Raw genomic sequence first — 27553 nt, 5'->3', positions numbered from 1 at the left:
TGGTTCAAGACCAGGCTGCTCCTGATCTGGGCTTGATAGACGTAAGCACAGTTACAGGAGGTATTTTGACTCCAAAGAGTTAAAGTGGAGTTGACGTGGGAGAGGTTAATGTTTACCTGTTCTGGCCAAACAGCCAAAAGTGAGATGCCTGCTCCAGAATTCCGACATTTTAAGGTACTTAGGGAATGCTTCTTTGCAAACTGCTTCCTTGATGCTTTTTTTTTCAAAAAACAACAAATAACAACATTGCAATCTCTTTTGTTCCATCTAAAGCTTTTGATACGATACCGACCAAGTGACAGAAGTGGCTTGGCTTTGCTAAGTTGAGAAGAGAGTCCCTGCTGTGCATCAGATTTCATTTGGGTGCTCTTTAAGGGTACTTTCTGTGGCACTTTGTTTTTTAAATAAAAACTCCTGAAACCTGGAGTTGGGAATTCAAAGCCTGTCCCAGTTTTTCATCAGGAATCCGAGTTTAAAAACCATGTTTCCTTGAACTTACAGCACTTGAAAAGTGTAAGTGAAAAAGGAGAGAAAGGAAATAATGGTCATAAGAGATTCTGCTTGTCTCTCTGTTGAGATAATTGCCCATCCCAGCTAAAAGGCAAACTTCCACTTGTCTTTGAAACGCGCCCTGACAAAAGCCCAAACAAACCCCAATGTTTTCCTGCTTGTGCAAACAGCATTCACCTGTTGTGCCCCTACCAGAGGCTCAAGGCCCTGGTAGTGATGCAATGTGATGTTTTCCCCCTGACAAAGCTGTGAGGCTCGTTAAATAAACAACACAAAGCTTCGAAAAACGCTGCCAGCATGTGCTTGCCCGCAGGCAGATCTTGTAATCCGCTCACAGAGCAGCCCTCGGAGCCACCCTTGGAGCGTGGGGCCCAGTGGCTGAGGATGGGCATTACGTGCTGCTTTTTGTCTAGCACATAGTGCCCTGCAGTGTGCTTTTTTTCCCAGTTCCAGGTGCTGATAGGGATCGTTTTGGACCCCTGGGGTCCTTCTGGGCTGCAGGTGCCCCGAGCGCTGGCAGGGCTGCGCTCACCAGCTACTGGATGCCCTCGAGCCCTGAGCTGGGCCCTGCTGCCCTTCTCTGTTCCTCTGTCTGCCCGGTCCCTCTCCTCCTCTCCTTGGGACGTGGCAGGGCTGTGGGGCTCATCACTTAGGTGGTCCCTTCTGAAGCTCAGCCCTTGGCTCTCTCCAGTTTCTCTCCAGCTTGGCTCTGCCCCCAGTGCCCTCACCAGGTCTCCTCCGAGCCCTTCGCTCCCTCCTCGTCCCTGTTCTCCCTGCCCGTCTGGAAGGAAGAATAAAAAAATTCCATTAGTTTGCCTCGCGCGAAAAGGAGCAGTCTCCTTATCTGTCACTTTTCTGTCCTTGTGTCCAGGTTATGGAGACGGAGAGGATGATTTATCTAGTGACGGAGTACGCTAGCGGAGGGGAAATATTTGGTAAGTACATTTATTGCATTCTTCAATCAGATAATGTACTTGGTTAACTACAGTAAACTGAAAATAGCTGCCACGCTCTCTTGTTTCAGTTGAGAGATGCCCTTCAGGCTGAGAACTTTCCATTGACAAGAGGGGTAAAGAAATAAATGATACCTGATGGAAAAATAACTCCCATAACCTCCGTTTCTTCTTAGGGTTTCATTGACAGGTGGTGCTGCTCCTCTTTTGTGCTGACTTTGGGATTAAATTTTAGAAAACGTGATGCTGAGCGCTTTGCTTCACAGCAAGTCCTCTGAAACTTGTCGGCTACAGCTCGAATGCTGGCGTGCGTTCGCTTTCAAAAAAAAGGCCGTCCTGCAGTTCTGTAGTATTTCATTCTCAAACCCGTGTATTTTCCTTTTGTCAATCTGATGTTATCTTAGCATATATTGGTCACATCCATTTTAAACTCCATTGTCTGCTAACGAGGTTTTGGCTGAGCTTTCTGACCACAGAAGCTAGTCCTTAAAGGAAAAGCAGAGTCTGTGCAGCGCCACTGCACGAGGCTAAGGGTACCTTTGGAGATGGTCGTTGTGCTTCCTTCTCAGCATCGCCCGTGCTGCTCAGCTGCTGCTTCGGGAAGGGGCCAGCTGAAGGAAGAAGCGAGCAGTGGCCGATGCTTGGGAATTGTGGATTGCCTGGTTAAAACAACAAAACTGACTTAATCCAGCTGAGTTTTCCAGTTGTTTACTCAACCATTAATCTTGGTGCTGGATGCTGAGCAATTCCGAGGGCTTGTGAAACTCATCTTATGTTGTGCAGCAAGCCATAATTGCAGTAAAGTCATTTGAATGTTTATTAGACACTGCTGGTGGTTATGAGACTTCACTTGTGTGCGGATCGCTGCAGAAAAGCATGAATTCCTTTTTACTTTTTCTCCCTCTTTTGTTGAATTTGGCAGAGACAATTCATCTTTTTATAAATCCAGAACTATGTGCAAGCTCATATACAAACTTGGAATGAGTTCTCTTGGTTACAAAAATAGCCCTCTACATGATTTGAAGTGAAAATCTAATTGCATTCTGAAATCTTTTATGCCGTAGTAAATTCAGCTCATTAGAATGGCTAATTTCCATTTTACTGCCCAGCATCTTATCCTCGCTCAGAGCAGGGAGCAGGTAGCTCACACACTGCCAGTTACTCCGTAGCTGTGATGTTTTTCAGGTCCGTGGCCGGGAGGCTGTGCCCTCCCCGGGTGCTTTTTGCATTTCGGGTGTTGCACGAGGCCTGGCGAGCCCTCAGAGCAGCGAGAGGAAAAACCAAGTTTCAGCTTTTTGTAATCAGGGTTTCCTGAGTAGCCATTAATACTTTGTTCTAGCAGAGGAAGCAATTTGCTGGGAGGAAGCAGCAACCCATTTTGGAAATGTTTCCTTGCCGTTGCTGGCACCCCCAGCACAGAAGGACCTCGCGTCCTCGTGGTGTCGGCAGAGATCGCGCTGCGGGCTGGCCTCGGACCCGCTCGTGCTCTGCTCTGGTGCTGCCTGCTGGATGGATGCTGGGGCTTGCTGCTTGCTGAGGATAACGTTTTGCTTGTGTTTCTCCTCAGTACCTGGGCCTTGTCTGGGAGGCTGGCTGGGAATCGCTGGGCGGGCGTGCAGAGCGGTCACCGACCGGAGAGGGCCAAGTGGTGCCTTTTGGCGAGGGAGAGGGTTTTACTCCATGGTACAGTGACTTTTAACTCCGGTCAGCATCTCAGGCAGGCTTGGAGAGGCACTGTGTGCACAGCCTGAACAGCTCCCAAGCTCAGCTCCTCCCTGTGTGGCCAACAAACCCAAACAACATCCCCCGCACCCTCCTGGAGCATCCAAAACTTGCACCGGGGCAAGGGCACATGAGAAAAAACTTCGATTTTCCTTGTGTTATCTACTGCTATTTCTGGCCACGGGGTGGTTCTCTGTATTAAACGTTCTTGTGCTCAGTTGTTCATCTCTTTCTTGGTTGTCTTTCAATGTCTGCACGGGTGCTGAGCTGCAGGAGGGGCGTGCTGTGCGTGAGGGGCGCGCTGGCCACGGCTTTGTGCGTGTTGCACGCTGGCTGTAGGGCTGAGCGCCTCGTCTAACCCGAATTGCACCATTACAGCGCTGGGAGCTGCACGTTTCTTTGAGGCAAAGCTAAGTTATTTCCCTTTGAGGCTTTAAGAGCCTGTGGAAGGCTTAAGCTGTCCCTCGCAGCTGTAAATGTCACCTAGGCAGTAGCACGGGATGGAATTTGTAGCTGAAGGGACGGCGGTGCCTCTAACTGGCTGCTGGGGCTGGCCGCTTGCCTTTCGGGTCCCTCGTCGGTCTGAGCTTTGCAGGTTTCCTCAGTGAGCACCTGAGAGGGCTTCATGTGTCCTCCAGCTGAATTTCCAGTAGGAGGAGGGCCGTGGCACGGCTGGTGGCTCCTTCGGTGGCCAGGCTGCGCCGTGGCTTTGATTCATCTGGTACTGGAAACGTTTTCGTAACTCACTGCTTGCATCGCAGGGCACGGGGATCAGGGAGAAGACTTGTTTTCGCCAGGGACTTAAGCAGCAAAATGTAAACTGTTATTTCTGTCCCTGTGCATGTTTTGCGTGTGGCCGGGCTGGGGATTTGGCACCACGAACAAATAAATGTCTCCTCCTAAACAGAGGATGCTCTTTGTGCCACATCTCTCGAGTGTCCTTCTTAGTGGAGGTCAAACAACAGCCTGAAAGTGTGTTTAGTTTTTAGCTGCTTACTACAAATACTGTAAATAATCTGCAGTCCCAAATAACTTGCAGACCAAAGCGGGGCTGTGTGGCTGCTCAGCAAAAGGGCGCTGGGCTTGGTGGGCGCTGGAAAGGGGAGGCTGCATCTGCCTCCGTGTGTCCTCCCGACAGCTTGGCAGAAGCTTTTTTGTGACCTGGGCAGACACCAAACAAAACAGCGCCGTCGTGGGAAGGTCGGACTGCTTCTGAGATGGCAAGGTCACCAATTACTCTGCAAATTCGACCTAATCCACCCCACAGGAGACACAAAGCCTAGGCGGCGTTTGCTTTCCAGACAGTAAGCAACTAAAAGCGCAGGGAGTCTGTCTAGGGGTTGGAAGTGGAATTTGTGTCCCAGCCCTGTCTCTTAGTCCAAAAGCATGCTTTCTGCACCATCACCTTTAACTTTTCTTTTAATGCAGGGTAGTATCAGGCTCTTCATGTGAGCCAGGAGAACAACCGCTGATTTTAAGGGATGTGAAACGAAATAATTTGTTGCTTATTCTATGGAAAACACTCCGAGGAACAACTCCGTGCACTCTCAGATCCAGAAGAGCAGGATGGCAGAAGCATTTGGTGCGCACAGGACCCAGCAGCAAGAATCTGCACTTCTGGAGGCGGCGTGCTGGGGGTCGGCGTGCTGGCAGCCCAGCTGGGCCATCGCTGGAGCCTCTCTGCAGGAGAGGTTTCTGCAGACTAAGCTCGCAACAGTTAATTTTGGCATACAGTTGCCCTGGGTGGTATGTGGAGCATTCTGTAGCTTCATTGTTCCTATCCTTCCTCTGGAGCTCGTGCAGAAATGTCAGCCTGCTCCAAGCACTGCGCCTACGTGCGGGGTGCGGGGACGGGCCTTCGCTCCCCATCTCCTCGAGAAATGTGCAATTTCACGACTAACCTGGAAGTTTTTATGCAGCCTGAGCACCACCACCAGAAGGGGAAGCAGCATTTTCTGCCTGAGTGTGTGCCTGAAGGCCGTGGGACCCAGCGGCCCCATCCCTTTCTGGGCTGTGCAGTGTGTCCGAGTGACCCAGTTTGTGTCCTGTGCTTCTGGAGTGTTTTCGGTGTGTATTTGAGCCTGGGCTGGGTAAAAGAAGCTTCTGAGAGCCTCGTGGAAACGTGCCTGCTGCAGGAGCCGGATTTGATTTCTTGCCTGCAGGAGGAACTCTCTAAATGTTTTCAGAAACGTTGAGAGATTGGAACTTTGCACTTGGTTTAAGAGCGCTTGCTGCGTCCGCAGGCTGCGTTCCCAGATTCGAGAGCATTCAAAACGTGAATGACCTCGGCTCGTGCAGGAGCTGCTCTCTGCTCACCAGCAGCGATGCTCGCGTTGGAGCGGGCCCTTCTGAGGGAGAGGTGGATGGCCCTGGGAAGGGCTCAGTGAAACGCAGTGGGACTGGGTGAGATGATTCAGGACGGGATGAGATAATTCGGGACGGGATGAGATAATTCACTTGCTAGTAATAGCAGAATTTACTAAGGGCTACACTGGAATTGGTGTTGGGCGCCCTTCCCCAGCCTGGTTCAGATTTGCTCGTGGAGTAAGTTGATCCAGTGACCAAAAGGTAATTGGCAAGTTTTTGCCAAACACCCTTGCTGTGTTGCACAACTGCGTGGTGAGACGTGGAGGAGCAGGTTGCTGTTCAGTCAGAAGCAGGCAGACCTGCTTTCATGTCTCGGTAATTAGTATTTACTGCAAGTCAATTATGTCGCAGGTATTTTAATTAACGGGTGGCTGGGAAGAATACAGCCACCCGATGAGAAACCTTCAGAAGTGATTTATTTGTATTCTTTTCAAGAGCAGGTATCTTCGTCGAGCCCTCCAGTTTAAATGGAGTTTGAGGGGTGAAACGGCTCCCTCCAGCCTGTCCCTGGCTGGAAGGTGTCTGAGGTCAGCAGTGACCTCTCTGAGGAGTAATGCTCCCTTGCGGAGGGCAGGAGATAATGCTGGGCATCCATTCCTTGCGTTCTGTCTTCAGTTTGCTCCGGGAGCATCGTTGCCCTGGGTCAGTGGCTGTGGCCTGGCTTGGGGAAGCTCTTCCCGAGTTTCTCCAGCTCCTGGTCCCACGTGGGGCCGGGGCACGTGGTTGCTGCGGGCTCCAGAGCACTTCACGGGTTTCTCCTGTTCCTTTTGTAGCCTTGACTTCAACTTCATGAACTCACAACCACTGTGCCGAGCGTATCTTCCATCACACCATAACAGTCTTACCCAGATTTGCTTACAGGGTAGAGAGGTATTAAGGAAGGGCAATAATTTTTTCCTAACTAACTGCCAATTCCTTCGGCTTTTACACTTCTGGTAGTGTTTGCTTGCCTCTTGTGATGAGGCTCGAGGTGTTTTCACTTCCTTTCTCTGCCTTGTTTTACTGCCTGGCTCCTCCCTGGTTACCTAACTGACCGGGCAGATGATGAGTGGCTGTTGCAAGCCTGCTGCTTTCATGTTGTAAGTGGATTGATTGAAGTCTGCTTGCTGTTGGATACCTCCCTGCGTGATCTCTGGGTCAGCTGAGACTCCTTCTGTCCCTGTTTGCAATGGTAGCTTCCAAAGGAAGCCTCTCTGGCCACAGGCCCTGCCTTGGAGTGAGAGCAGAATACTTCAGAGCACTCAGATTTCCTTACAGAAGTAAGCTCCAGTTTTATCCTAAAGCCTGTCAACTATTACAAACACATTTTTGCACCGAAACAGTAGGAAATACCCAGAAACTGGGCATACTTGCAGATATTTTGAGACACTTTTCTGTGTTGCATTGCAGAAATCAAATGTTAAAAAGCTCCTAAAGCTGCTTGGGGACTGAGCTGCAGCGAAATAATGGGAGCCTGTGTGTGCGAGGGGGATTTAGGCTGGGTTTTGCCCTTGGTGCCCCCCGCGGGGTGTGACTAACCGCTGTCCTTCGCTCTGTCCCCCGCAGATCACCTGGTGGCCCACGGACGCATGGCGGAGAAGGAAGCCCGGAGAAAGTTCAAACAAATCGTGGCCGCTGTCAACTTCTGCCACTGTCGTAATATCGTTCACAGAGATCTCAAGGCAGAAAACCTCCTTCTGGATGCTAACCTTAACATCAAAATAGCAGGTGAGCTAAGGCTAGCGGTGTGGGAGGAAGGCAGCTGCTTTCAGAAGTTAATAAATGTAGGCATTGGCTGCTTCCAGGTATTCAGAAAGGAGGAAACGCAGTGCAGCTAAAGGAAGCTTTGGATTTCGGTGTGGCCTGCTGCCCAGAGCTGAAACTGGCAGGTTGTAGCCAGGAGATTTATATCTCCCTTCAAGTAGTGCAAAATAAAATCAAGGAAAAAAAAAAAAAAACAGCACTGGTTTGGCTTCGTAGGCAAATATGCAGCTATAGATATTGCAGGGTCCCGATACACTGTGTCACGGGCAAGGCACATGGTAAAGAAATGAGCCTTGTTCTGAGTCCTGCTGCCACTTCAGGATTTCTTCGAAGCGGGTCAGACCAGGTGAGAGAAAGAGAAGGGAAAACTACAGACGACAATTTTTGGGATAGAAGTGAAGGAGGAAAAGCAGTCTTGGAATAATTGCACTATCTCGCTCTGCCAGGGCAAGAGAAGAGCCCCAGTGCTTTCGGTGTTCTATTCATCGCAGGGGCAGAGGCTGAAGTTAGTAAAAAAAAAACAAACAGAAACAGGCCCTTTCAGTCTGTTCCTGGTGTTTTGCTGACCGACCACCTCCACCTGTCTGTGTTCCTCTTGTACATGAGGAACGAGCCTGGGCTGCTGAGCTCTGTGGTGTACCCAGACTTGATTTAGCTTTGTTGGATTATGCACTAACTGATTGAAACAAGAGGATTTAATACTGCCCTGGCCACCTCATTTCATGGGCTTTTGCTCTGGAACAGCCAATACCTACCATTTAATTCTGCTAGAGCCTAATGCATAGCAGAGTTTTTTGGAAAGCACCTTATCTCCTCCCCGTCTTAACAGCCTTCCCCGGAGAGCTTGTCAGCTTTTACAAGGGTTTGTAACGGGAATCAAAAAAGTGCCTGAGACTAACTTGCTGCACAACTCTTCGGTCTGAGAGCAATGTTAATACCGACGCGTTCACTTAAACTCTTTAGGAGCTCATATCCCAAGATGCACGTATTTATTTTCCTGAAAAGTCTTGTTTATATCTAGCAGGAGGTTCCTCATCCTCCTTTTTGAACCTCAGATTTTAGCTTATGGAAACTTAAATCATGGTATGGAGCACACACACAGTAGTACGTCTCATGATTTTCCTTTATTACCTTATTTTGTGTTTATTTTCATCCTCGCTTTGTGAGGAAAGAATGGGAGGGAAGGGAAAGGAGCGAAGGATTTCTATGAACCTTCCTGTGCCCACTTGATAGCCCCGTCCTGCTTCGTTTCAGTGCAAGTTGCTAACCTGTGCTTCGCTCTTCTGGGAGCAGAAGCTGAGCAAGAGGCACGTCGCTGTTAAGTGCTGGAGTGGTTTTATGATGTTCCCTATGTTTTAAGCTAAATCTGTGCTGCCTTGCACTGCGAGTGCCTTCCTTGGCCGGCTGACAGCCTGAGAGAGCACTTCCCAGGGCTGTGCTGTGTACAGTCACCGAAGAGAAACACACTGACAGCGTGCAGAAAATGGCTTGGATTTGCCAGGCAGCAAGATTCATTTCCTACGTTGGATGTTGCCTGCTGGGAGCCACAGGCAGAGGCAGGGCTCCTACCAGAGAGGTTGCACTGGAAGTCTTTTTGGGCAGCACTTGCTGGTGTCTGTTCTGTGCAGGCAGATGCACTGACAATGTGAGGCCATCACATGTTCGAGGGGTACAATCGAAGCTGTGTGTGTGGAGAGAGGGGTCCCAGCAAAGCGGAGAGAAGAAAAACTTGAAAACTAACCCAGGAAGAAACCGGGGTGCAGCTGGGTTTCTTAAAGAAACGTCCCCACGAGCACGCTGACAAGCTCACCGAATGTCTGCAGCTTGTGGAGGCTTTATCTAGGGGAGGTGGAAACTATTTTCCTTCCAAGGCTGTTCCCAGCACAGTCTCCAGAAGGTATTTCCCACCCTGGAGATGGTGGTGTTTTGCTTGGCAGGAGGCTGTAGCAGTGATTTGAAAAGTAGCCTGGAAAAGCTGATTTATGGTATAGGATTTTCCGAGTATTAAGTTGGGTCCCTATAACTCATCAATTACAACTTGACACCAGTTCTGCCATTGTTTCAGGAGAACAAGAAAAAAAAAAGAAGCAATAGCAACTGATGGCTTTCACTCTGGACCTCCCAGGATAAGCACTGCAGGCGTGCACCAAGCCCTGTCAGACAGGGCGAAGGAGCAGCAAAACCTTCACTGCCGAGCCTGTTACACTGCCTCACTCCAACCTCCTCCCTAACGCTCTCAGTATGTCCCTAGCTTCCATCAGCTGAGCCCCGAGCCTGCCTTCTGAAGGCTCCGTCTGGCAAATCCTGGTCGCTTCTTTGCTGTCGAGTAGCAGGAATGCAGGGAGCCTGCAGGGAGCCAGCGTGTCACCTCCAACACCCAGAGCACAGCTGTGGGACCCGGGCCACGTGGTTCTGATACGGAGGTGTAAAATCTTGAGCAATCCACACAATTCCAGCAGCTGTTGGAGTTTTACCTTTCAGCTCGCCACCAGCGCAGATCTTCCAGCTCTTTTGTCGGTCCTCCTGACCTGCAGCTGCAGCTTTGCATTACTTGCTGTGAGTTCAGTAATTAACACTTGCAATTAGAAGTGGATTAGTGCTGCTATTTCCACTTGGTGCTAACTACAAGCGTGCTTTTTCTGTTGACCATAACCATACCATTTTCCCCTGAGCAGTCAGGTGTGAGTGCTGCTCCCCTGCTCCCATTTTTCCCCTGGATGCCTTTTCCCCATGTACCTTCTCGCAGCCTGACTCAGTGGCTGCTGGCACTGTGCTCGCTCGTGCTCCCAGTCCGAGGGTTCAGCCAGGAGCTGGGATTATTGCTACACACGCAGGCCTTCCTGGGATATGATTTCAGGCAGGAATTCCATCTATGCATTGCTTTGCATTCATTTGCAAGAGCCTGCTCGCTCCTTCGCCTTCGGAGGGTAGAAGTCCCCGTTGCACAGTCTCATGTCTGCTCCCTGAAGCTCTGCTCTAGCGAAGAATGAGGGACTGGATGACTGGACCCACTTCTTCGTAGTGCAGAGAGAGGGTTTTCAGGTATTTTCCCTATATGGTGGCATCACGAGTTTTAGTTTGTCCTTCAAAAACTCCCCTTTCCCTTTGCATCTGTTTGTGGGATGGGACCTGGTTGCTCCCTGGTGAATTTACGTGGCCTTCCTTGGGCTGGGATGAGTTGTCATAGTATTTAAGAAAACGTATTTCAATTGTGGGTTGTTTGGTTTTTTTTGCTTTATTTTTTTTTTGTGTGTGTTGTTTTTTTTTCTGTTGCTTTGGAGTTTCAAATCCCCCCGTAGACTTGGTGGGCAAGGGGAGCTTTTCAAGCTTGCATCTGTGCAGTTCCCATCTCTAAATTCCAGAGCAGCAAAACACCGAGTCCCTGCCCATCCCGTCCCATCCCTGGGCAGCATGCTGGTGGCTCCGACGAGCTGCAGGCCTGCCAGACCCCTTCCCATTTCTGTACAGCCACGGGCTTGGGAAGACAACGTGCTGTGTTTGCTGCTTCAGCAATGCAGGTGGTTCCCAAAAGGCAGCGCACACGGCTGGGCGAGCTGCGCCGAGGTGCTTGGCTGAGTGCTGCAGCTCTTTGAAGGAGAAGAGCACAGTCCCCCGAAATCAGGTCATGGAAATCCTGCGAGGCAGCAGAGGTTGTGCACAGGAGTGGCTGCTCGGGGGCTTGGTGGGAAGCCAGCTGGGTTTGCTGGCTCGGGAGCTGGGGGAAGCTCCGGGCACTGCTGCTGAGGGTTGGGGGGTTCTGTCCTAAAGCTGACGCCCGGTTCCCTTTCAGCAGGGTAACTGCAAACCTTCCAGGTCAAACTTGCAGTTTTATGTGCTCTAGGGAACCAAACCTTCACTGGTGGCTGCAGGATGCGTGCTGAGCTCCTCGGCTCCTGAAGCATGGACAGACTGCAAGGAGAAATAGGCAGATAAAACTAAGATGGACGTTCGAGATGAATGTATATTTCTTTCACGAAATAAGGGGGAAAAACTTGTGTTTTGCATGTCAAACAATTTTTGCCATTTGCATGCATGTATTAAAATCTGCATTTTCAGTCGAATTCTCCTGGAGAGCTTTGGGATCTCGTGCTCCAGGGGCAGGTGGGCAGGGGCAGCTCCTGTTCCCCCAGATGTGCTGCAGTTGGGGACAGCGATGGAGTTAAAATTATAACGAAGCTCGTCCTCAAAGTTTTACTTCCTGCAGCCACAGTATTTTTGCCATGAAGTTTTTTGGTTTAATGGGTTTGAATTTGCAAACTGAGTATTTCTGGCTGCTGTGAACAATGTCCTTGTGGCTGGGGGTCCCTGTCCACGTGCATCAGTGTCACTCACCTTCCTGCTGGCACAAGTCTAGCAGAAAAATAGGCAAAGCCGTTTGCTCCTGATAGGAACTGCTCCCAAGGACACCCTGTCATGGGACCTGGAACCCTCTATCTCTCTCTGGGTTTGCTGTTGTTCAAATGAGTCAAAATCCTTTTATTTTATAAGCAAAAGCTCACTTCTCTTACATCCAGACATCTGTTCCTTTCCTCTTTCCAGTGCAGGTCTCAGCTGTATCCAGGGGCGGCAGGTTAATTAGCAGGGAATGCCATTAGTGCCCACGTAAGCTGATGGTTGACTGCCCACGAAGTTAAGACCTTTCTTTTAACTTCTCCTTCAGGATTTATTCTTTGCTGTGGGTGAAGGATTTGACTGGCTTTGTAGAGATGCCTACCACAACTGAAGATTTCGGTTCACGTATTTCTGGAAAATAAATTTAAAAAATGGCACGTGCTTTTTCCTCTTTCTGTGCGTTCTGTCTTTGCTGGCAGCTGCCCTGCTTCTACTGAAGTTGTGAAACTTGTCATCAGAGAGCTGAAGGTTGGAAATTAACACAAAGATTGTGTGTGGTCCCTCGAATATAAGTTGGAAACCTCATTCCAAACCCTTCACCCGACTTAGAGCGACCCTGGCTGGTCGGATTGCTATTTATTGACTCCAGCACAGAAATCACGTGTCTGAAACGTGGAGAGCAAGCGTCAGATCTGTGTTCTCATAAGCCAAGTAGTGTAGTTAGAGGGTGTGGAGCAGCCCCGAGCTGGGGTATTTTGCAGCAGGTTGTTTAAACGGGGCGAGTTGTTGTAAGAAGTGGAGGAGCAGCTGTTGATATGTGGTTGTCCATCCTCTCCGTGTGGCACGCTGTTCCAGGTGCCTCTTGTGCACTCTTATCCTTCTGGGGTCTGAATATCAGCTACCCCTTGTGGAATTGTGTGCGACTTCACCAGGCACAGCGAATTACTTCAGTACCATTTGTTGGTGACAGCTGAGGTGGATCACACGCCACTAACCAGTTCTCATTATTCTTTCAGATTTTGGATTCAGCAACATCTTCACACCTGGCCAGCTGCTTAAAACCTGGTGTGGGAGCCCTCCCTATGCCGCTCCAGAGCTCTTTGAAGGAAAGGAGTACGATGGGCCCAAGGTTGACATTTGGGTATGCAGCGAGCCTCTTTCTCTTTTACTTTGATTTTGGTTTTGCTCTCTTTGGCTTTGATTCTTGCCACCGCAGCGGTGCTCAGCCTGCTGACGCTGTGTGGATCCGGGCACGCAGGCACCGTGGTGGTGCGGGGCCACCTTGGGCAGGTTTGGGCTGCCAGCTGGTTTAGCCATTGGCTTCTGAGGCTTAGAAGAAAGTCTGAATTAAGCTTGAAGGAGAAATGAGGCTGGCCTGGGACTGAGATGCCACGAGGTCCTTTCCAAGGATTTGCTCCTTCTTGTTTTCTGTTTTATTTAAACAACGTTAACCGCTGTTAACCACAACCTCTCTCGGTCTCTCCCTCCGTTGCTGACGTGACCTTGGTTTTGGCTGCAGAGTCTCGGCGTGGTGCTGTACGTGCTGGTCTGCGGCGCTCTGCCCTTCGACGGGAGCACGCTGCAGAATCTGCGCGCCAGGGTGCTGAGCGGGAAGTTTCGCATTCCATTTTTCATGTCCACAGGTGAGGCACACACACTGCACAGCCTGCCGGCAGCGCCGGGCAGGGCTCTGGGCACATCTCTGCCCACAGACCCCTTGAAACGCTTAAATTTCAATAAACTGATTTGTGTGTGGGGGGAGTGGTATGCCAGGAGCCTTATCTGCTGGAGAGCAGTTTGTAACAGGAGCTAAAATGAGTTCTGAATCTAGAATTTAGAAACCCAAATATTCTTACCTAAAAATAATCGGCTTTCTTGTATACATAATTGCAAACTATAGCAAAATGTTAGCAAAGATACACTTACTAAATTCTGGGAAGTGTGAAAGCTAAAAATGGACTGGTGATGTAGGAATATGGAGGCTTTCACTCGATCTGCTGTAGACAAGAGGCTTTTTACAGCATTATGGCACATTAATTTCCAGCAATAGCCCCACCGCAAGTGAATGTCCACGTCCTGTTTGTGCAAAAGCATTCTGGATTACTTAAGTAATAAATCTTGTTTGTGAAAAGTGTGATTAATTCTCGGGTAAAACCAGCTTTGCTTAAGAGCAGCTCATATTTTATGGTACCTTTGAGTGGAAAATTCAATGGGGGTTAAAGGCCTGCTTTTCTGGCTCCAAGCTGAACCTCTCATCACACTTGGTGCTCCGAGCTTGGCTCGAGTGGTGGTGCCCCACACGGTTCTGGGAGAGGCGTGCCTGCAGTAAGCCCTAGGAGCACTGTGCTGGCAGCCTGAGCCGTGGCTGCTCTGCTTTGTTCTCCAACCCCAAAGAGCCAGTTGGGTCCCCTGGCCATGCCAGCGAGGCGGGCAGGGACAGGGTGACAGCGTGCCACCTAGGGGCGCTGGCAAACAGCACAAGGGCACCGTGGCCTGGCCAGCCTCCTCCCTAGCCTGGGGAAATCCTGCCTGAGATTTTGGAAGTGTGAGAGGGGCATACTGATTTACAGCTGTATTGGCAGGAAAACTTTTCTCCAAAGGGAGTTTCAGATCGGTTTTGGAAGACCGTACAGCCACTGAAAATGTTCCTTGACTGAGGATGTTCTCCCCCGTAGGAGCTGCGGTAGTGCTGGCAGCCAGTGCCACTGGTGCCCTTGGGAGCTTGAGAAGGGGAGATGCTCCTGTGTTGGCTGGCAGCAGATGTTGAAACATCTTGAGAGAGGCTTTCACTCCTGCGCCACCTGATTTAGAGCAGTGCTTAGCCAGAGGGCTGTGGGTATTCAGTGTCAAATGGAGCCCCGTTAACTTTGAGCTTCAGCTTTTGGTTCTGTCTGTAAGGGGCCGTGGTCCTTGGCCCAGCAGTTTCCTGCAGGTAGCATCAAATGTCTGCAGCAGGCACGGGCGTGAAGTGCAGGAGGAGAAGCAGTATTTGTGTTGTGTATGACTTCCTGCAGAAAAGCTTGTGCTTTTGAAAGACAAACTTGGCCTTTTTTTTCCTTTTGCCCTAGCAGCACAAGGCTGTCGCCTGCGGAAGTTGTGCCCCTCGCTGTGAGTTACTCCCAGCTCTGTTCTCTTGCAGAATGTGAACATCTGATCCGCCACATGCTGGTCTTGGACCCAAGTAAGCGGCTCTCAATGGAGCAGATCTGCAAACACAAGTGGATGAAGCTTGGAGAGGCTGATGCAGAGTTTGACAGGGTGAGAAGCTGAAGTGAGCTGGAATGGGGTTTGCTCAGTGCACGTAGCACTGCAAACAGGCTCTGGGCAAGTAGTGCCACAGAGTTGGCTTCAGCTGCTTGGGAACTCTCGTTCCAAGTGCCGGCGTGCCGCCTTCCTACTTTGTGTCCCCTTTGCCTTGCTTTCCACATCGGCCTTCAGCTCTGTGTGCTGTTACATTTTCTCCCCCCTTTGAATTACTGTGCCGTCAGCCTTCAGAGCTCACGCCAGCTCGCAGCCGGAGCCTGGTGAATCGGTGCTGTGGAGCATTATGACTCATCCCTGTGCCTTTGGGAGCGTAAGCACTGAGGGCTGCGTCTGTGCTCTTGCAGCTGATAGCAGAGTGTCAGCACCTGAAGACTGAGAGGCAGATGGAGCCGCTGAACGAGGATGTGCTGCTGGCGATGGCAGAAATGGGGCTGGACAAGGAGCGCACAGTTCAGGTAACACCACAGCTGGTAGTTCTGTGCTGCCTCTTCTGGTCGGAGAGCAAATGTCTGTGTTGTTTACCACGTCTGGTAACTGAGCAACTTCAGCGCAGCATGTAGCTTATTTTAGTGCTTGGCAGAAAGTGACTGACCCCTTTCTCCTTTTCTTTTAGTCCTTAAGAGCTGATGCTTACGATCACTACAGTGCAATCTACAGCTTGCTGTGCGACCGTCTGAAGAGACACAAGAACCTGCGCATCGCGCCGTCTCCAAGTATACCACGGACCATGACCTTCCCCACCTCTGCTAACATCCAGGTAGGTCCTGCTTGTATAACGTTCTTCCAGGCCTAGGCCAGTTGTCTAAACCTTACCTGCTGAACTTCAACTTCCTTGTAAGCATCCTCGTTCTGACAAGTCTCAAAATCTTCCTTGTCTGAGATCTTTTTGTATTCTCAGGGTGCCTTAATCTCCCTGTTCCCAAGTGGTTAGGTCTGTTCTTTGGTGTTAATCTAGTGGTGTTTGTAAAGGGGCTGTAAGAGATGCTAGCTTCATGACTTCTGATCTTGATCCCTCTGCCCAGCAGACAGAGCAGGCAGGCAATACCATGAGCATCAACGTGCCACAAGTCCAGCTCATCAACCCTGAAAACCAAATCGTGGAGGTGAGGTGCTCCCCTTGGTGACCCCTGCAAGTTCTTTTCCCAGGCTTGCACTGAAGCCTTTTGATTGAATGACCTTCACGTTATGTTTCAACATCTCCAATATTTTTTCTGCCCAGACTGACGGGACAATGAACTTGGACAGCGATGAAGGCGAAGAGCCATCACCTGAAGCTCTGGTCCGGTACCTCTCAATGAGAAGGCACACGGTTGGAGTTGCTGACCCACGGTTAGTACTGGCCTCTACCTCCTGGATGGAGGATTTAGGGCATTCTTCCTACTTGTAAACCCTTTCTTAGCCAGACTTTGGGGCTATATATTTATAGGTTTCTGTGATCTCTTATTAACAGTGAGTGCCCCTGTAGTAAGGGTTTACTCCTAGAATGTGACTTGGGTCCTTCTGAGAAGTCACAGATTTGTTTGTGTGTTACGCTGGCAGATCAGAGGTTACTGCCTTCAGGGATCTTTTAGGCTCTGTTGCATTAGAAGAGTTGATACCTCCTAGGTTGGCAATGGTCTCCAGTTACCAGGCTGAGAGACACGCTTCACAATATGCCCTTGGGTCCCAGACCTCTGCTTCACTCTAGCCAGACCAGGTGGTGATGAATGCATGGATCTGTCTGGCAGCTGGTATCAAACCTTTGGTTCTCTGCTCCTGCTGTGAGAGGTTTGGAGTTATTCCTGCAAACTCAGTTTTTGATAGATGGGGAAAGAAATTCAAGGTGTCTCTTCAGCAATAGCGTCTTTTTGAGTGCATGAAACATTAAAAATGTCCTAGTCCCATTGAACAACTTGGTTAGCATTTGAGCTGAGGATGAGATTCTTCCCTCCTTGCTGATTAGCTCTGTGTGAGCTTATAGCTGTGTTGACTGTTGTGCAAGCCATTTTTTCACCTAAGCTGCACTGCTGTCACGTCCTAGCTGAAGTCTTTGTGATAAGTGCTTTCAAGGTTAATACAAAGAGCAAGTGCTGGAAAAAGCTCAACCTGGAGGGGGGAGAAAAAAAAAGGATAAATGAAAACCGAGAAGTGGCCCGGCCATTTTCTGTGACCACTTTCCAGTGAAGTAAAAAGCTTTTTTTGTGAGGGGAAGCTCAGCACGCTGAGCCCATGGGTGTTCCCTTTGCATCATTGCTAAGTCACCTGTCTGTGAATGTGATTGCACAGGACGGAAGTCATGGAAGATCTGCAGAAGCTCCTGCCTGGCTTCCCTCGTGTCACTCCGCAGGCTCCGTTCCTGCAGGTGACCCCGAACGTGAACTTCATGCACAACGTGCTGCCCAGGCAGAACCTGCAGCCCACGGGTCAGCTGGAGTACAAGGTACTGCCCCCTGCGTGTGCTCCCTGCTGCAGTCTGTGCTGCACCAGCTCAGTCTGGTTGTGATTTGTGCTCACCCTTGCTTTCTCACTCTATCTGCCAATTCCTTGGACTCCGTAAGCTTCACGAATTGCACTCTTGCTGCTGCTTGAGGTATGGTTCTAGTCAGTTACTTAAACTAGGAATGAAACGAGACAGGAATGTGAAACTGAATGGGCTGGAGAGAGATGGGGCTGCTCCCTGGCTTTGGAGCTGCAGGTGGCAGCCTGCCTGGTAATAAAGAAGAGTGCTGGGAAGCAGGGAGTTACCCACTGCTTCTCCACTGACACCGCTTCTCACGGCCCCACTTCAGCTTGGAGATGCTGGTGACGATTTCTCCTTTCTCCTGAAGCCCAGAAGACTTTTCTCCTCTCGTGCTAACATCCCAGTCCTTGGCCTTAAGCCAGGGTTCTGGAAACACCTGGTAGTGGGTTGCTAACTGCGCTGTGTGTGCTTCCCAGGAGCAGTCCCTGCTGCAGCCCCCCACCCTGCAGCTGCTGAACGGCATGGGCCCTCTGGGGCGGAGAGCATCAGATGGCGGAGCTAACATCCAGCTGCACGCACAGCAACTGCTGAAACGGCCTCGAGGGCCATCTCCACTTGTCACTATGACGCCAGTAAGTAGCCAAAGGAAAGAGCAGAACTGGTGGCGCGTTTAAAAATGCCTTCTCCTGGAGGCAGAGATAACAGCCTCCGGGTCACAGCAGAGCAGTCAGTAGGCTCGGGCTGTGGCACTCTGTGGAAGCACAGCCGTGGCAGTGCTCCCTTTGGCTCCCTTGGAAGTCAGTGGGGTGCTCTGTCCCCTTATAGGAGGGTTTCTGTGGTGTCCTGCAGCCAGGAGCTGGGGTGATTTTCCTCATTGGAATTGATGGAGGATTTGCGAACTTCTTACTCCAGTTGTTTTTCTGCTCTTTTGCTGATAGAAAATGAAAATGTCAGTCTTGGGTGTTAGTGCACAATCTGTCTTCCTTGTTGCGTGCAGATCAATGAATTTTCCGGGTAGCACCAGAAGCAGCAGCCTTGCTCAGGCAGTGATGTGTGGGGAAAGGAAGGTGGGAAGAGGCTGCTGGCCGAGTGCCCTTGGTGCTGCCGAGGAGCTGGCACATCGTTCTCCAAAAGCCAGTTGGGGAAGGTCAGGTGGTGGCTGTGAGGATGGCAGCACGCTGGCTGCCTTCTGGAGCCCGTGGCTTCTCTTCTCTCCGCAGGCTGTCCCAGCTGTCACTCCTGTGGACGAGGAGAGCTCCGACGGGGAGCCGGATCAGGAAGCTGTGCAGAGGTAACCCCCAGTCTGCTAACATTTGCCCTTATTACCCTCGGAGAGGCTCGCCCTGTGGTGTTGTGCTGCTGAATTAAAACACGAGCAACCTCATTACAGGCAACAGCGTTGATTACAGCAAAGGCTTAACACTTCTCCTGTTCTTGTGGGTGTTGATTACTGTAGGCAATTACTCCTCTGATGCTACTAGGTGCTTACAAAACTGGATTTCCCCTGAAATTCTGTGAGCTATTTAAGCAGTATGTTCTCTAGAAACTCTGAAACTGCTAAATTCCTCTGCTTAGTGTGCACCAGCATGCAATCCACACTAACCTGCAAAATGAGTGCTAAGTGATTCACCCCTCCCTGCTGAGTGATGGAGGTAGGAAGGGCTCATCTGTGGCCTTGGGTGTAAATGCAGCTTTTGTATCAAGACGTGCAGTAAACATCCAACTCTGATGCCTTAAACAAAGTGAGCTTGCTGGAAATGTAGGTACCTCTGGGCTTCTAATTTTAGCTGTAGGCCTTAAAACAGTCTGCTCCAATAAGAGAAGGATTATTAGACATCAGGCTGGAAACTTCTATTCCTTGTCTGCTCCAGACACGTACTGGGAAGTGGGTAGAATGTGCTTGTACTCTCTCAATCCATGAAAACACTAACCATGTCCTTGCTAACATTTTCTCAGTAGCTTTTGTGTAGTTCCTTCTGTCCTAACCAGCTGGTGCACTATGTGTTGGGTTTGGTTGTGGAGTGCTGCTGTTTCTTACCTCAACCTTGACAAGTTTTCTGGATTTCCCCGAGTTTGTACAGGCCGTCACCTCAAGTAAGACAACATTTTTTCAGGGGCTATGCCTGGGAGAAGGATTCAGATGAGGGGTTGGTTGCAGGCAGAGAAGCTCTGGGGTGGGTAGAGCTCATATCCCAGAGCCTTTGCCAGCTCTTGTCATTTCAGTGCTTCAGAGCACGGGGATTTGAACAGTGGGTGTGTGCAGTGACGGATTGTGCAGAATGTGTGCTGATACTCCTTTTGCCTGCCAGAGCTCAGAAGGAAGTCAAGGCTGGTCCATGGGAGAGAACGTGCTTCCCAGCCCGCCTTGGAATTGCCGCAGCCCTGCAGCAGAGCACGTCTTGTATTTTCTGCATAGCCTTATACTCTAGTTCCTTGCCATCCTCATCTCTGTGCTCACTCTCAGTGTTTTCCAGCCTCATGAGCTGCTGTTCATCCACTTTCCCCCGGCAACATGAGGACAGAAATAAGGCCAAGTCATAGAGCTGAGCAGGTGAAGGGCACGCACCTCTGGATAGTGCAGCCTGGGGTCGGTTACCCTTCAGCTCTGCACCCTAACTGGGCACTGTCCTCCCCAGCAGGGCTCGGGAACAAAGATTGTCTGTGCTGGCAGCTGTACACAGATGTGCCACCTAAAAATTGCAACTTTTATCTCCACTGACAACGTCTCACACAGTAGACAGTTCTGTTCAGTCTTGAATGTTCAGATCAGATAAATGAGCCTGATTCTTGGCAGGGTGGCACCTGGACATCTTACCTGGCCAGATTTTCTCATCTCCTATTCTAAGACCTCAGGTTTCAGTCTTGTTTCAGAACTTAGCTCAGTTGGAAAACTATCAGAACCCACATTTTATAGGGTGCAAGGCGCTGAGGTGTTCAGATCCCACGGAAGGGCAGTCTCCTGAGACCCACAGGTCACTCTGCTGTTCTCAGCAGTGCTGTCCGTAGTCCTCTCAGACCACACGTTCTTCCACCAGATGGCCCAGCAAAAGCCCCATCCAGGTTGTGTGTTAACTCGCTCTCCACCCCCTTATGTTGCAACCCGTAACTAGTCATCAGGGGAGAAGGGTAAATAGCAATAACATCGGGGAGGGATGCAAATATTTAGCTTCTCAGAACAGCGCTCTGAACACTCTGTATGCAGCCACCAGCGAACAATTTTTGCCCTTCTTAATCTGACCTTGAAAGCAGCGTGTATTCTTTTCTCTGCTCCAGGGAACAGCCACATCTCCTTTGAGCTTTGGGAAACTTTCTTCCACCCAAAACACTGTTAGAGCTCATGATTGGATTGTTCCCTGGAGGTCTGAAATAAAATGATCTTAGCAAACCACAACTGTAAAGCTCTTTGGGAAACTTTCCCTGCCTGCATCAAATGATTCTTAAACAGCTAATGGCACAGACTTTGGCAAGTTACCACGACGCTAAGCGCTCCTCCTCCTGTTAACTTGCTGCCTTCTGCTTCCGTGGCGGCAGTAGCTGGCAGAGGCTGCTTTTGGAGGAGTCAACCTCTATGCTTTCTGTTCTTCTCTGCTTTGCAAGGTGAAGGTGCGGCTGCAAGGAAGCTCGGCAGGGTTGCAAACCGGCGAGGATCCCCTCTTGGTATCCCGCGTGTCACCGGCCCAGCGATCTTTGCCACAGTTAGCGCAGCTGCCGCGTTGCTCCTGGCTCAGCAGCAGGAGTAGCTGGGTTCAGAAGCGGGCGTTGATCCCGTCCCGCCTGGCCTTGAGCGGGCAGCGTGCTGCCCAGGCGCTCGGCAGAAGCCAGGGCACCCTGCGTGGGTGCTTCACCCCTTATCTTTCCTGGCCCCGTGCCCCCAGCTCTCCGAGCATCGTTGCCACCGGTCCCCACGAGCTCAGGCAGGCGCTGTCAGGGCTGCGCAGCGTTCCTCACACCCTCACCGAAGCGGGGGCTGTGGGATTTGCTCTGCGTGCTCCCCGCTCCTAGAGGGGCTGGAGAGGAGCTGCAGGGTGATCCTTCCAGAGCAGGGGGCACCTCAGCTTACCCTGCTGATTCCAGGCTCTGGTGCCAAGAGGCAAGCCCAGGGTTTTCACCGCGGGCTGTGGCCTGGAGAAGGAACTGTCGCTGCTCAGCTTCCCTCGCTGCTCTTCCCCTGCTCATCGCCGGGCGATTCCTGCTCCACGGGGAGCGGAGCAGGGCCTAGATGGCGCCCTGTGACCGGGCTGGGCACCAGGCCCCGCTCAGCCCTGCACTTTGTCATGCTCCTGAGGCAGCCTCTGCTCACCCTTAATCCCCGCTGGGGTGTCCCTTACGTGCCCTTCCCGAGCTGTGCTGAGCTGGCCTCGGCTGGAGCGCCGGGCGCAGGGTGTGACGGGTCAGGGCTGAAGTGCAAAGGGCGGCCTGCAAGGGGGTGCTGAGCGGCTGCTCTGCTCTGCGCCCCTTCTCCGGCCGTGTCTTGCGAGGTTTCTCCTGGTTTAGTCTCTTGGCTCCATGAACAGACTTCCCTGAGGCTCGGTAGGCAGGCCTGCTGGAGCGGAGTGAATCCACGCTGGCAGCAGCTGGTCATTTTGGTATTCCCAAAGGAATAACCAGCGTTCCCCTCGAGCATTCCCCTTTTCCTGCTGGGAAAGGCGAGCGGCTGCTCTCTCCCTCCGAGGCTGGCGTTAGCACACGAGCAGCCGAAGCTGCAGGTGTCCCCCGAGCCCTGCAGGCCTGGTGATCCCACAGGCACGGGCAGCGTGTCCACAGCGTGCTTCTCCCCGGGCATCACGCAGCCCCCAGCCGGTCCCGAGCACTGCAGCAAGCGCTCTTCCTTCACGTTTACTCCGGATTATCTAACACTCCCTGTTTTTGGAGTATCATCACATCAGTCTCTTATAAAATGTGCTCCTGCTTGTTGCAGATACTTGGCAAATAGGTCAAAAAGGCACACTCTGGCAATGACCAACCCTACAGCTGAAATCCCTCCAGACTTGCAGAGGCAGCTAGGACAGCAGTCCTTCCGACCCCGGGCTTGGGCTCCACACCTGGTACCCGATCAGCACCGGTGAGTAATGGCACCGGCCGTTCGGGCAGCTTTGCGCCAGGAAACCTGCTCAGATGGCACCGGGAACGGAGCTCTGAGGACGTCCTGCTTGGCAGGGAGGGGCGAGGAGGAGGAAGAAGCACAAGGAGCAGGCCCCAGGGCAGGTGTCTGAGCACCCTGGGGACGTTGCAGTTCTGCACTGGCACAGGCTCCATGCCCTGGATGCGGGCAGTGCCGGGGCAGGAATCAGCTGGCTCTGCCCCTCCAGCCCCGTGTTTGTGGCTGGAGATGACTTGCCAGGAGGGCTGCCATCGCTGAAGGGGATGGGAGTGAACTATTGATGGTAGAGGAGAGCTTTTCTCTGTCGTATCGGTAGGTGTCAAGTTAGCCGTAGGTAGCAGATGTTCCATGGAATATTTTGGAGTCAGATGCAGGGGTAGGACTGCACCAAAAATCATCCATGCCAGGGCTTAAAAACCTCACTGTTCTGCACCAGAGTTGTGTGTTTAGACTGCAAAGTCTCTTTGCAAAGCTCCTGGAGAGCCATGTTATTTCTGATCTGTAACCCCTGATGGGAATGATGGGGGGAAAAGAAGTTTGGGAGGGAAGAAAAATCACAATGGAAGGGAGGGAGCTGCTGCAGATTGTATCCTAACGCACTCAAAATGTTTGGGTGGGTCGTTCCTGGTGGAGAGGTGTTAATTTGACACAGAATACTTGGCACAGCAGCAAACCGGAGACACTAATGCCACAGAGGGAGCTTAAAACACGCATCTGAACCTCTCGGTGCCAGCTGCAGTTTGCTGCCCGTTAGTCTCCCTGTCGAAAAAGCAAGTTGCCTACCAGGCTGGATTTGTGCTCACGCTAAATCCTTCAGCCAGCTCACACTGGAAGCTTGACAAAGCGCTTTTTATTGTAGCCAGATACCTGCTGAGCTGAGCACTGATGTAATCAGCAGGGACAGGTGAACTCTGAGCAGACTGAGGCAGTGTCAGTGCCACGCTGGAACTCCAGACAACCCAGATAAGCACCTCCGTGCACTGGAGTTACTCCCCCAGAGCTGCTTGGGGGATGGAAAAAGCGGGAGGTGGGGGGAAAGGTTTCTAGGGTCACAGAAAAGCTTGATAGGAAGAGAAGTGCAGCTTGCAAAACAAGCAGAATATGCTGTGTCCTACTTTAAGGATTGCTTCAAACCGTGAAGGTAAGCTGGGTCACTCACGCGTTGCAGGAACTGGTTTTTGTTTTGCTTTAACAAACTGCTGAAACGCGCTTACCCAGTCAATACGCTGGTATCACCTCTGCCTCCTGGCTTCGGAGGCCTGAGGCTGGTTGCATCACGAACAGGGTGGCATCTGTTCATTCCACCCTCGGTGTCGTAACGTGCCCTCGGCCTGCCTCCCGTTTCGCCTGAGAAACACGGAAACTTCATCCGACCACGGCCCAGAGCGACTCCCCCAGCCGTGGCTGAGACACCCAGCCCAGAAACCATTAGCAGTCCTGTCCTCACAGAAATAGACCTTGGCTATTGAACAGCTGCTGGGGCTTATTTTAGCACTTAACATATTTTAAGCCATCTTCTTTATACACAGCACCAGTTTTGGTCATGACGACTTAGGATCTGGAAGCAGAGTTGAAGTACAGTGGGCAGCATTGATCTGCCTTGGCCGTGCGTGTTTGGGAACCCCGGTGTCACTTTTATCTGTAGCTTCTGCTTTCCCCTGCTACAACAAAAGATCAAACGGATTAGGATAATGGATGGGATAGCATCAAAAGGCGGTGGCACAGCTCTGTCCTTGGAACAAAGTCGTGTGTCATCTATAGAAAGCGAAGCACGTCCTGCTCAGCCAGGCCAAGTGACAGGAGCTGAGCCCAGCGTGCTGGCGGCGCTCCAGCATCGGTCACCTTCTGACGAGGGAAGCCTCTCCAGGAGAAATCCTCCTTCCTCTTGGAACAGGCTTCAGCCCAGAGCCAGGACTCACTCACAGCAGCTACAGCACTGCCCCGGCTGCGGTCGCACCCCCCAGATCGCAGCAACCTGCAGGCAGAGGAGCTCCTGATGGGTCTAGGGCCAGGACGTGTGAGTGCTGCAAGGGCCACGTCTCCCTGGCCTCACCCAGGGGCTTCAGTCAGAGCCCGTGCCTCTGAACACGGATGAGTTTTGTAGGTTGAATTTACACTGGAACCATTAGGGCAGGCGGAGGAACTCGCCTCTGTTTGTCAGAGGGCACATTTTTACACGTGTGGGAAGTTAGCCTTGTTAATGATAATACGAGTTTCACCTTGATAGGGCAGGAGCTGAGTGCTCGACTGATAAGGGGGAGCCCCAGCTGCGGAAGAAATGAGCTCCCGAAAAAAATCCTATTCTGGCTCCCTCTTATGGCGAAGAAGAAATCTCACGGTGAAGAGAAGGCGTGTGTCGATTCTTGGCACCGCTGCCTTGATGCTGGCTGTGCCTGCCCTTCAAGGTGCCCGTGCTGACTGCACAGGGCCAAGCAACCAGGAGACTCTGCGAGTGAAGGGACAGCCGGGCTGATGCCTTAGGAAGACCTCACCCGCTGTGCAGAGCTTTATGGTCTTGCCTCTTTCTGAATCCAGTGCACCTCTGAGCGTGGATGCCAGCCCCCTTCCTCCTCGGAGGCTGTGGGACACGTCAGGCTGGGAGCAGGAGAAACCCTTCTCCACGGGCCTCTTCTGTTGTCCACAAGCATCAGCAGTCCCTGAGAGGTAGTCAGGGCCCTCATGAGCTGGGAAGCTCCAGAAGTGACTACTGAAGAGGTGAATGTACATGTTTAGGATGCTGAATAGCTTCTCTAAACTTTATCTGTCTGAGGGATGGATGCATTTGGGTAGACGAGATGCTGCCCAGCTCCGATCTGGCTGGTGGTTGAACCATGTCCAACCCTTAAGACACATTTACCTGCCCAGGCTCTGAGGACACTCGGTGATCCCGCTTCCCGTTCACGGTGGTGATAGCACATTATTTCTTAATCTAAAACATGATTTATTCTGGATGAGTGGGCAGGTAGAACTTGGCGTGGCTGGTGTAAATTAAATGTCTCTACCGGAGCTTGTTTTTTTTTTTTTAAATCTGGCATCACTAACCCACTTCCCCATGTGTTCAGTTCTATTTACAAGGACTCCAATACTCTGCACCTCCCCACTGAACGCTTCTCCCCGGTTCGGCGCTTCTCTGACGGTGCTGCCAGCATCCAGGCTTTCAAAGCCCACCTGGAGAAGATGGGCAATAACAGCAGCATCAAACAGCTTCAGCAGGTAAAAGAGGGGCGTGGAGGACCTCCAAAGAGCATCTCCGAGGGTTTCTTGTTGTCTCAGGCTTCAGGAAGCTCAAGGTGAAGTCTTCACAGCTGGTGGCTGTGGACGTGCAGCAGCCTTCCAGCTGAGGAGCTTTCTCCTCCCAAATGTCTGCTGCAAGCTGTGAGCCCTGGGGGCTTCCACCCCATTCTTTCTGGGGGGAAGCAATGCAGGTGTTGTGCCCGTACGTGGGCTGTTCTGCCAGCCCTTGGGGTCCCATCAGCACTGCCAGATTGTGTCTGCTGCTCTCCCACGTTTCCTATGGCTGCAAAGTTTTGGGGCTGTTCCAGGACGTCTGGGCAAAGGGCAGTTCCTACTGCTTGAGCTTGGAGTACGTTGTATTGTATTCCCTCTGCAGCCAGTGTGTGTCTTATCAATGGCTTCAGTGGGATTTGGCACTGGGACAGGACTTTCACCTTGCAACCCAGTGGAAATATGAGATGCTCTTTTCACCTTTAAGTTATCATTATAAAAGCTTTATGCTTGCATTTTTGAGGGAACGTGCTTGCATTTTGAGGGTGCCAGTTTGATCTCATGTGCAGTTTCTCTGTTATCTGAGGCTTGAGCTAGCCATGTTATTACACACCCGATTCTGTCAAATGGATCAGGTTTTTACAGGATTTTTCAGATAGGTAGACAACACGCTGCCTTGTTGCCATGCACAAAAAGTCACTTGGAGGCTCTGTTGCATTTGTTGCAGGAGTGTGAGCAGCTTCAGAAGATGTATGGGGGGCACATGGATGAGAGGACACTGGAGAAGACGCAGCAGCAGCACATGTTGTACCAGCAGGAGCAGCACCATCAGATTCTTCATCAGCAGATTCAGGTACTAGAGCCTGGAGCAGCCCTTCTGATGTCCTAGCTGGGCTTCCTGCACGGCTGCAGATAAATACGGAGCGGGTCCCTGTGGGATTGAGGGTAGGTGGCTCAGCTTGCTGGAGTAAGAAGCAAGCCTGAAGGAGTTCAGCAGCGATGTTTACTCAGCTGCTGTGGTAGCCAAAGCTGCAGTCAGGGATGGAGTGTTTGGAGAACATGGGTGTGTCCTACTCCACCAGTCTACGTTTCCTAAATGTATTGCTTGCTCCGTTATTGATCACAAACACTTCTCGTTTTCTGGTGCCTGGTTCAGGACTGTATCCGGCCACCTCAGCCGTCTCCACCCTTGCAAGCTCAATGTGAAAACCAGCCGGCTCTGCTCACTCACCAGCTTCAGAGGTAAAGAAATGGCTTTGGTAAAGCTCCAGGGGATAGGATTTACTCCACCTCGTGCCCGGGGGTGAGCTAGCACACTTAGAGGCCAGGACCAGGCTGGAAGCGTGTAAAATTAGCATGGCAGAGCCAGTTCCCAGGTGAATGTGCTAGGTCCTTCTTGCTGCATTCTGTCTGAGGGACCTCTGGAAGTAGAGCAATGTGATTCAAAGGCACAGATCTGCTTTGAACAAATGATTGACAGCTCTGCCTTTTGACCAGCTTGAAAACATTCCCTTCAGTGAGCCAATTTCTATCGTGCTTTCTACTCAGAGCTGCTTCTGCGCTTCTCAGTCCTCTCAGGCTATCAGTTAGGTAACAGTCCTTGTCTGCATCACCCGGCTTGTGGATGAGGCAGGCAGGATTCTGGGGAAGGAGAAAGGAAAGCTTTCTCACAGGCCGCAGTGACTCAGGAAGAGAGCTTGCAGTGTCCTTGTCCCCGGGGTTTTTGTTCTAGCCACTGGGTTATGCTCGCTACCTCTGTGACTTAGGCAAGTTAGGTGGCTTTCAAAATAGAAGGCAGGCTGCAGAGAGCTCGGGATCCCGAACACAGGCTTTATGGTGTTTATTTAAAACAACAGAGATGTAGCATTTGGCGTCAGTTCTCCCAGTTGAAAAGGC

At 51.3% G+C, this 27553-nt stretch overlaps 1 protein-coding gene across 4 annotated transcripts in view; it reads left to right on the top strand.

Annotated features, from left to right (window-relative positions):
- The window catches only part of SIK3 (SIK family kinase 3), a 68044-nt gene that overhangs the window by 31248 nt on the left and 9243 nt on the right, over positions 1-27553 (top strand). Inside the window, exons 3-18 of one of the 4 annotated variants that reach the window (XM_084495943.1) lie at positions 1382-1445; positions 7098-7259; positions 12644-12768; positions 13147-13270; positions 14767-14885; positions 15236-15346; positions 15505-15648; positions 15914-15994; positions 16111-16220; positions 17157-17310; positions 17808-17963; positions 18552-18622; positions 22250-22393; positions 25495-25645; positions 26385-26510; positions 26814-26899. In XM_084495943.1, the coding sequence (XP_084352069.1) occupies positions 1382-1445; positions 7098-7259; positions 12644-12768; positions 13147-13270; positions 14767-14885; positions 15236-15346; positions 15505-15648; positions 15914-15994; positions 16111-16220; positions 17157-17310; positions 17808-17963; positions 18552-18622; positions 22250-22393; positions 25495-25645; positions 26385-26510; positions 26814-26899 (1928 nt within the window). The remainder of the gene's footprint in view (positions 1-1381; positions 1446-7097; positions 7260-12643; positions 12769-13146; positions 13271-14766; positions 14886-15235; positions 15347-15504; positions 15649-15913; positions 15995-16110; positions 16221-17156; positions 17311-17807; positions 17964-18551; positions 18623-22249; positions 22394-25494; positions 25646-26384; positions 26511-26813; positions 26900-27553) is intronic. The other 3 variants (XM_084495944.1, XM_084495945.1, XM_084495946.1) reach the window with 3 other exon arrangements.

The sequence above is a fragment of the Aythya ferina genome (genome assembly GCF_964211825.1).
Source record: "Aythya ferina genome assembly, chromosome: 22".
Lineage (NCBI taxonomy): Eukaryota > Metazoa > Chordata > Aves > Anseriformes > Anatidae > Aythya > Aythya ferina.
This window is presented reverse-complemented; position numbering and strand designations above follow the sequence as displayed.